Raw genomic sequence first — 10,176 nt, forward strand, 5'->3', positions numbered from 1 at the left:
CTCAGTGGACAGAGCATTGACCTGCGGACCAAAGGGTCCAGGGTTCGATTCCAGTCAAGGGCACATGCCCCAGTTGAGGGCTCAATCCCCAGAAAGGAGCATGCAGGAGGCAGCTGATCAATGATTCTCATTATTGATGTTTCAATATCTCTCTCCCTCCCTCTCTGAAGTCAATAAAAATGTTAACACGTTAAGCACCCAGTCAGTCACCAGTGACTGACACTATACTTTCCGTCTGGAAGACAAAACAGGCTGGCTGCTTAATGTGTTAAAAAAACAAAATGAAGGTGCTTGTCCGTCCGGTATAGCTCAGTGGTTGAACATCGACCTATGAACTAGCAGGTCATAGTTAGATTCCAGGTCAGGGCACATGCCCAGGTTGTAGGCTTGATCTCTGGCAGGGGGCAAGCAGGAGGCAGACGATCAATGATTCTCATCATTAATGTTTCTATTTTTCCCTCTCACTTCCTCTCTAAAATCAATAAAAATATTAAAAAAAAGAAAAGAAGAAGGAATTAAAAAAATAAGGTTCTAGTAGCTACATTCAGTACAGCGCACAAAAGACTAGGTATTTATAAGCATAAATAATTAAAAATAGAACACCCTCTACTAGACATAAATATAGTGTACAATCTATACTATAAAATTTATAGTGCAGCTATCTATCAAGTTGGCTTAATGTGTCCTGAGACAAGTTGGTGAGTTGATAGGTAAGTGTCATGGATACATTCTGACCATGAAATAAAAGCAAAGTTAATTAGCTAATATTACTCTATTTAAACCAAATATTTTTATTTCACAAGCATCTTCTCTCTCATCTGAGCTATTTCTATTAATTGGAAAACTCTTCCAATTAAAAGGAATGCCTGTCCTCAAAAAACAAAATGGGTTCCACAGAACACTGAAATTTTAACTGAAGAAAACAAAAGAACACATAAAAAATAATTTAAGTACCTTTTTTGGTAAATGACATTGCTTAACAGACATGAATTATCATTTATTAAGCATTAGTGTAGTAAGGTGATTTAAAACCATATATAAATGCAAATTAATGAGAAGAGTTGGTTGGAAAAAAATTCCAAAAGTACTTGATTAATTCTTGACCAATGAAAAGCTACATAAATTGTCCAGTGAAGTTATTTTGGGAAACTTGATCTCAAGAATAAATTAATTACTAGTTTTAAAAATTAACTATTTAGAATTCTCTACCTAGGTACCTAGATTTACACAAACTATGAAGTCAATCTAGAGAAACAAAGAAATAAGACAAAAGTAACTATCCTTGAAATTTTTTATAATAGAAATACTGATAAATTGGCACTTTTATGATATGATTAAGAGTCAAAAACAAACACCTTATTTGTTCTTTAACAGTCTAAAAAATAAGAACAAAGCAGCAATTGAACATTTTAAATTTTTATGTATTACATGCTAAAACAAACAGCATTATTTTATAAATACACCTTTACAAAAAGAAAATGCAATTCATATGTAATTTTACCTGTCTACTAAAACCAGGTCATCTCTCAAGAGGGCACATTTTGCCTTTGGCCAAAACACATGCACGAGAGAGCCAGCTTTTAAGTCTTTATCCATATGCAGGGCATGGGCCAGCTGATTAACTGTCTAAAGTGGGAGGAAAAGCAAAAGCAAAACATTTACTTGTAATAAAAAAGAAAAATAGTATAATTTGGCATAACATTTATTTTTGTAAATATGCTAAGAATCAGAATTTTAAATAATTTGAAATAAAACCATTTGAGAATCTTGAAAAACCCAAGTTTTAGAATTACCAAATAGAAAAAAAAGTGATACCCTTAAAACAGTTTATTCATACCATTCTGCAAAAATAATCAGTGCTGTAAACATTCTAAATGCCCCCCCAAATAGAACTTGGTAGTGGAATCCTATGCAGTCCCAGAAATTGATATTACATGTAGGAAAATAAATGCATATCAAGGGGAAAAAAGCAAATCAGGAAATAGCACATGATAGAAAGCCATTCTGCTTTAAAAATACAGAGAAACACAAATTTAACTCTACACCAAAGGGCTTCCATTGGTTTTTGGGAAGTGTGTGAGTTTTGTTTGGAGTTTTTCTTTTTGTTTATTTATGTACTTTCTGACTCTTCTAAAATGAATGTGTATTGCATAGAAATAACAAGAAATAGAAGAAATGTCATTAAGGAAGGGCATCAGCACTTATACCTCTGTGGTTCATTTGTGATCTATATCAAATTGTAAAGAGGAACATCTATTTTCAAATGGGCACAATAGTCCTGATCAGGGATGAAGTGAATCTCCATCATAACACTATTAGGTAGGTTGTGTTGTTTTGTTGCTTTCATAAACGTTTTGATAGGATTATAAACTTGTACTAAAATCTTGATGTCTCACTTATAAAATTAAAATAAAAGCATCTATTTACAAAACTGTGGTGAGGTTTGAGTTATTACAAGTACTTTGAACAGTTCCTGGTACATAGAAAGTGTACAATGCAGTACTAGCTATTACTGTTGCATTTCTTTTACTAAGTTAACTATTCAAACATGAGCACAAGACTCAGAGTCTACCTATACCTTAAAGCAGGCCACTACTTGAGGTAAACAAATTCAAATTTTGGAGTAAGGGAGAGGAGTAAAAGAACACAAAGGAAGAGGACTGGAAATAGAGAGCACAGATCAGGAAAAAGAAATGATTACTTTAAAATATCACAGCATACCTGACTTGAGGATCTAAAGCCACAGGCAATTTGAATTCTAATTTGCTAAAAAATCTTGATTTCACAATAAATTATCCCTTCATTTGTATAGGTTAAAAGTTTAAAGAAATCGTTTCATAAACTTTATCTCATTCCTCATAACTACTCTGAAGGGTATTACACAGACTGAGTTATCTGATAAAGATCAAACAGCAAACACCATACCCATGAATTCACCTACAATTTACCAAAAACTAAAATGGTATAGATCTTCAAACATTGAACTTCTGCATTTGTGGTACAGAAATTGAGACTTAGCCCAACTGGAGTGGCAGAGTGGTTGAATGTTGACCTATAAACCAGGAGGTCAAGGTTCGATTCCCGGTTAGGGCACATGCCTGGGTTGCAGGCTCAATATCCAGTGTGGGGCATGCAGGAGGCAGCTGATCAATGATTCTCTCTCTCTGTTTCTATCACTCTGCCCCTCTCCCTTCCTCTCTGAAATCAATAAAAATATATTTAAAAACAAAAGACTTAAGAAAAAGTGACTGTAGTGAGAAACAATGCCTTTAACCAGTAGTTCTCATTCCAGTCAATTCTTATATCCAATTTTTTTATTGTTTTTAGCTGAAGGAATCTAGTGGTACTGAATCCATTAGGAAATTTATGAAAGGAAATTTTCTTTAAAAAGACTTCAACTTTTTATTGGGACATTATTTTAAAAACTTAGTAAGCTTTTTCTTTAAAAAAACAAAACACAACAACAGAAACAAAAACAAAAAACCCTCACCTGAGGACATGCTTAGAGAGAGGAAGGGAGAGAGAAGGAATGGGAGAAAGACAGAAAAATCAATTGATTGCCTTATGTAGGTCCATATATGCCCCGGAGGGATCGAACCCGCAACCCAGGTATGTGGTCTGACTGGAAATTGAACCGGCAACGTTTGGGTGCACAGGAGGCCACTCAACCAACTAAACCACTTCGGTCAGGCATTAATAAGCTTTTATCTTTTATTAACTTACATTTTAAGTTAAGGTAGGGTTTCTTATCCCAGTAATTTAACTCTGAAGCAAAAGAATTTTAGAGAATTTAAAATATTACTGATGGTTTTAAAAGCCATGAACAGACATTAACGGTTCTTCCATCTCCAGCAATGCAGACATCTTATAATTCTTTTTTAAAGAACTAGGGCATGGTTTATAATACATTATATTGCTAAGGTCAAATGTAATACCTTCACACTCTTTTTTTCATCTGATCCTTCTGTCATAAGATAGGCTCTATCTCCATCGGTTCCTTCAACACTCAGTAAGCAATTGGTTGTATGGCCAATCCCACTGGGGAGGACTTTATCCCACAACATTGCATTGATAACAGAGCTCTTCCCACTGCTTGTCCTGAAGAATGAATAAACAAAATCATGAAAAACAAAACATAACAATAAAAACTTTGTTCTTTTACTGGGTCTAAGACTGACTTTTCTAGAATTCAAATTTAGTTAAAATTTCATCAGATGGCATTTTTCATAAAAGAGTTGATAATTTATACAAATATTAGCAATGTACATTTCAGAAAGATAAAGTAGAGAAAAACAAATCCTACCTTTCCCATAAAGCTATCCTGGCCTTCTCCTTCTTGCTTCTTGGGGCAATTTGTAATCACAGCCCCAAATTCTATGACACTACCCAGCCCAAAATGTGATCTAATGTCCCATGTCCTGAAATCCACAGTGAACACCTATTTCTCCTTCTCAAGTAGGACAACTGAGGCGGCAACCTCTAGGATAGTGGTCGCCAACCGGTGGTCCACGAGGTCTGAAAGATTGGCAACCGCTGCTCTAGGCGGCCTTTTCCTCCTCACTCTTACTCCACCTTAACTTGAGGTAGGGCCTCTTTAATAGATCTACCTCATCCTTGACTCTCAAAGACCTTGAGAATATATGATTAAGTGGGAGAAGCAGACAATAAAAACATAAAACAAAAATAACAGAGCGCTGTAACACTGTTTTAAAGGACATAAACAGGGTGATTTAATAGAGAATAACCGAAAAGGAATATTTAACAGTGAAAAGGAAAGGTTTCTAAGGTAGTGACATTGAGGATGAGATCTGAAGAGAAAAAAGGAGCCAGACATACAGAGAACAACACAAAGAGAATTCTATGAATAGAAAATTGCAAGTGCTAAAGCCCTAAGATGGGAAATAGCTTAGAAGACATGAGGTGTAGTGAATACATAAATGGCTCTATTGGTACAGAGCACATATTTGAGTCACCAAGTATGAGCTAGTCATTTGTCTTTGCATCCCTGGTGCCCAACAGAGTGCATGGTACTTAGGTAGTTAACAAATGATCCTTAAATGAATGCAGAAGCTGCGGCAGAGATCACTCTATCACTCCAGTGGTTACATTAAGAACTGGCACTTCCACCCTAGCGGGTCTCGCTCAGTGGATAGTGTTGGCCTGTGGACCAAAGAGTCCCAGGTTCGATTCCGGTCAAGGGCACGTAACATGGTTGCAGGCTCCTCTTCAGCCTGTGCCCTGGTTGGGGCTCGTGCAGGAGGCAACCAGTCAATGTTTCTCTGTCTTTCCCTCTCTCTTCTACTCTCCCTAAAAATCAATGGAAAAATATCCTCGAGTGAGGATTAACAACAACAAAAAAGCTTCATTAATTCTCTGCATAATACGTTGTATTAAAATTATTCTTAAAAAAAAAAACACAAAAAAACTGCCTACTTCCTACTCTCTGGGAATCATGGGGCTGAGAATCCTTTCAGAAGACATACCTGATAATCAATAGAAGCTTAAAAGAGTAAGTCACAATTATATATATCATTATCTGCACTTCTATTCTTTTTTAAAAATGTTTTTATTGATTTTAGAGGAGGGGAGAGGAAGAGGTAGAAACTTCAATGAGAGCGAAACATCAACATAGGTTGGCTGCCTCCTGCACAACCCCTGCTGGGGACTGAACCCGAAACCGAGGCATGTGCCCTGACCGGAAATCCAACCAGCGACCTCCTGATGTATGGTTTGATGCTCAACCACTGAGCCATAGCAGGTGTGCTGTATTTCTATTCCTATAACTGGCCAATTCTTAGATATGAGCATCCTTAAAAAATAAAAATATGATTGACCTCCATAGCTTCATTTTATATCATGAACTAAAATAAATTATCTTGCATGCTAACAGATTTACCATAACACAGCCAGAAACTGTTGTGGGAGAAGGGGGAGAAATACCACTTGCTGGAACACCAGAAACAAAGCTGAGCCTATTAGAAAAAAAAAAAAGCTGATTTCTGGAAACTACTCTTGAGAAGAAATAATAAAGGATTACCTGCCAAAAAAGGCCACTTTCATGTGTCTCCGAGACAGCACCTCGCCAATGATGGAAAGCTTGTTTTTATACCCCCGTATTTCTATTAGATCATCCTCGGTAGCTATTCGATCAAGTTCTGAATTCCTGTACGTTGCTGCAAAATTGCAATGGTATTAGAAAAAGTGATACAAATGAATATTAAGAATTACATAATGTAATACCAAAGATATGCATGTATTTTGGCTCTATTGTATATTAACATGCCATTTGAAAAGTAAAAATGCCCATATCTGAATATTTGGTAAAAGATAAATGCCTTCTTGCAATGGTTCATAAGAATCCTGCCCAAAAGAATGTCAAAATTATTAAGACTTACAGGGGCCCAATCAAAAGGGGATGTTTGTTATTCATCTAGGTCTCAAAAATACAAAACAGCCAACTAAGACAAAAATGTATTTCTGAACAGAGAAACTAGGATATGCACTTATCATTGTTCCATCCTGACTGAATCTTCAAATCTTGAGCTGAGAATAGGGATACATATGTTAAGTAAGAGTAAAGTTTGAATGGACACCCTCCAAGAAACAAAGACATGGTTCAAGATCTCCAAGCTAGGTAAGACTTTGCTACCTTATCACTTCTTATCTGCTACCCACAGGGATGACAAAAACAACTCATTTCACATGAAAGAGAACTGTAAATTGAATCCCACCCCAGCCCCAACCTCACCTCCCCAAGGATAAGCCTGGGTTTGAAAAGTAGAAAAGTCCTTCAGTTTTGTTTTTATAGGATTATACATGCTTACAGTTATATTTTTATATTTCAATTTTGCAGGCAAAAACATGGGAGATTCATTTGGCTAACTGGAGACAAACTGTTAGGGGGTAGAAATAGAATACTGGGGACTAGCTAAGAAATAAAATAAGAAATATTAATCATGCTGTTAACCCTGATTGTTTTGTTCTGATTAAAGAAAGCACATTCTAACCTGACTGGGAGTTGTATGCCTCCGGGACCTAAGAGTCAACCTTGAAATGTGGTCCATCCTCACTCAAGAACTGCTTAATATCAAGGAAAGATTACAACCTTATTGTCCAAACAATGGAGTCCCACCCCAGCCCACCTTGCCTACTTCCCTATGCCTATGATTCCTGCTTCCCCATGTAATCTTTGTCCTACCCAATATAAGCAGCTGTCTTATGGGGGCTGCAGAGCAGATTTTTGTGGATGACCTGTTGCTCTCCCATACCACCGGCATAAACACTCATATGTAATTCAATCTTGTCTCTGCTTAATTGGCTCAAGTAGTGACAGGCAGCTGGACCCATTGGTTCTCCGATTACAAAACAATGATAAAGCTTACTGAAGGGGTTCTTAACCTGTGGGTCTCGACCCCTTGGGCGGTTGAACAACCCTTTCACAGGGGTCGCCTAAATATCTGCATATCAGATATTTACATTACGATTCATAACAGTAGCAACATTACAGTTATGAAGTAGCAACGAAAGTAATTTTATGGTTGGGTCACAACATGAGGAACTGTATTTAAAGGGCCAGAAGGTTGAGAACCACTGGCTTACCCAGTACTCATCTAATTCAACTTAAGCCTTACATATCTCATCATACTTTTAAAATGCAATAATAAAATACGTGGGATCTGGTGAATAAAGTTAAGTGAATGAATAAGTACAATTATATTCACCTCTGTTTTTCATTTTATTCTTGTTCTTCTATGTTCTTCCTGATTTATTTGCTTTGTTTCTTTTCATAACATTTTTTTTCCTGAGGTTCTAAAACCAGTAAAATCGAATTCAGATTTTTAAAGCTGCTATTCACTAGCTCCTAGCACTCAATCTATAACTAGCTCATTACACAAAATATATTTAATTTTATCTTCACTTCCTATCAACTGTTTTAGAATAAAATACGATTCAAAGTCACTGTTCCAGTTCAAATTTTCCCCAAACTGTAAATATAAATGTTCTACACCAGTACTTTTTTCCCTCACTCCAACAAAACTGGAATTGTGTTAAGGTTTGGTGATAGAGACACCACAGTAAGGCATGATCCCTACCCTCAAGGAGCTCAAAATCTGCTGAGGGAGAATAAGGAGGGAAAAGTAAAGTTTGACTCTACTAATCTATTGAATGTATCCCAATTGTCACTGGAGAGGTTTCCGGAATCCCTCCCTTTTCATTGTACCCTTGAAGGTCATGTAATCTTAAGAACCAGAAGAGTTTTAACAGTTATCTCCAAGGCAGTAATCCCTAGCAAGCCACTCCTATCCCCCTTGTTTGAACAGTTACATTCATTTTAGGAAGACTTTTTTTGGTTCTTTCCCACAGCATCCCAGCCTCATTTGAGAGGATAAAATTGGCCTGAGATCTTGGCTTAACTACTGAGTTGGGGAGAAGATAAGTATAATGGCTAACTGTGGGCTGCCTACTTTGTAGTCTGGGCATTTACTAGCTTTGTGGAGAGAGGAAGAAGAAAGAGACAAACATTGACGTGAGAGAAAAACATTGATAGGCTGCCTCCTGTATGTGCCCTGACTAGGGATTGAACCCGAAATCTAGGCATGTGCCCTGACCGGGAATCGACCCCGCAACCAGCTGGTGGACAGGAGGACACTGTAACCAACTGACCCACCTGGCCAGGGCGTCTTGGGCTTTTTTATCTGTAAAATGAGCGTGATTAAAATTGTGCCTCAATGTTGATATGAGGATTAAATAAGCTATTAGTGTTACTGATTTGAGTTAATTATAATTAAAATGTATTTTGTATAATAAATATGAGTTATTAAGTTTTTAATGTGTTGTTAATATAATAAAGTGCTAGGATAGCACCTCACCTACAAGCACTTATTTCTTAGTTGTTATTAATTCCATTTTATCTTCCTCCTCTGGAGGGCAAAAATGGGTTTTATTTGTTACGGTATCTCTCATGGCATACACCACAGTGCCCCTCTATTTGTGTTCAGGCTAAAAGAATAATGCGCCTCGGCCTATTTTCAACAGTCCGTATTTGAAACACTTAAGAGACACTAACCTTCAATAAAATGTGAACCTTGAGTAACAAATTCCAGTAACTGGTCAAAAATTGCAGTAATTGCCTTCTTAGCCAGCACAAAGCGTTTCAGGGGAGAAGCAGTTTCTGCCATGATGCCACTGGGAGGGAGAAAATAACAAGTCAGAAGGGTAGGAATTAACCTGGGTCGCAAACACCTGCAAATCAGCGACACTTCCCAGCGACACGGATGAACTTACCCGAGGAAACGAAACCTCCTGCCGAGACTGTTTGCAAAGTCCTCGGCGAGCAGGGTCCCAGTCGGACAACTGGAGACGCTTTGGGGTAGTCTGCCACTAAAACAATTGAAAATCTTGGCTGCGATGTCTACTTTATTTCCCTTTGGTGAAGATGAAGCGAACTGAGGCTAAACTGCGACTACATGCGACTCTTAAGTGTATCGGCAACAGGGTTCGCGGGAAGCCGAGTTCACCAAGGGTAAGGGATTAAGTTCCTCGGCCTGGCGCTCCAGGTGGGCGGAGGTGGCTATGCAGGGTGAAGAAATAAAATTCCAAGGCCATACTTGCACACTGACGTTAGAGAGACGCAGTTCTCACAACGAGGAAAGAAGGGCAAGGCTTACAGCGAGCAGTGACGTTTACAGCCCAAGCACCAAGAACTTCCAGGAATAGAAGTTCAAAGGGGGAAAATGTCCCCTGACAGCCTCTCATGAAAAAGGGCACTAAACCAGCGGTTCTCAACCTGTGGGTCGCGACCCCTTTGGCGGTCGAACGACCCTTTCACAGGGGTCGCCTAAGACCATCCTGCACATCAGATATTTACATTACGATTCATAACAGTAGCAGCATTACAGTTATGAAGTAGCAACGAAAATAATTTTATGGTTGGGTCACAACATGAGGAGCTGTATTTAAAGGGCCAGAAGGTTGAGAACCACTGCAAACACACACACACAACAGAAGAATAAACATCCATCCTGCGTGCGTGTGTGTGTAATGGAGCAGAGCGGGCACAAGGAGAGCTGAGGATCGGGAACCGACCGGGCGCAGGAGCCGCGTGGGACAGGCGGGCGACGGCAGCGCCCGCTTCAGCCCGGGGACAGCGCCTACCTTGGGGAAGGCCTTCCTTCC

General features: G+C 38.4%; 1 protein-coding gene across 2 annotated transcripts in view; it reads right to left on the reverse strand.

The window, feature by feature from the left end:
* The window catches only part of MFN1 (mitofusin 1), a 33,594-nt gene extending 23,424 nt beyond the window's left edge, over nt 1-10,170 (reverse strand). Inside the window, exons 1-5 of one of the 2 annotated variants that reach the window (XM_005883010.2) lie at nt 10,156-10,170; nt 9,068-9,186; nt 6,038-6,173; nt 3,936-4,098; nt 1,502-1,626 (exon numbers count right to left, since the gene is read on the reverse strand). In XM_005883010.2, the coding sequence (XP_005883072.1) occupies nt 1,502-1,626; nt 3,936-4,098; nt 6,038-6,173; nt 9,068-9,179 (536 nt within the window). In that variant the 5' untranslated portion in view covers nt 9,180-9,186; nt 10,156-10,170. Of the gene's footprint in view, nt 1-1,501; nt 1,627-3,935; nt 4,099-6,037; nt 6,174-9,067; nt 9,187-9,285; nt 9,622-10,155 lie in introns of those variants that run through there. The other variant, XM_005883009.2, reaches the window with a different exon arrangement.
* Between the last annotated feature and the right edge of the window lie 6 nt (nt 10,171-10,176).

Source organism: Myotis brandtii, unplaced genomic scaffold, assembly GCF_000412655.1.
Source record: "Myotis brandtii unplaced genomic scaffold, ASM41265v1 scaffold751, whole genome shotgun sequence".
Classification (NCBI taxonomy): Eukaryota; Metazoa; Chordata; class Mammalia; order Chiroptera; family Vespertilionidae; genus Myotis; species Myotis brandtii.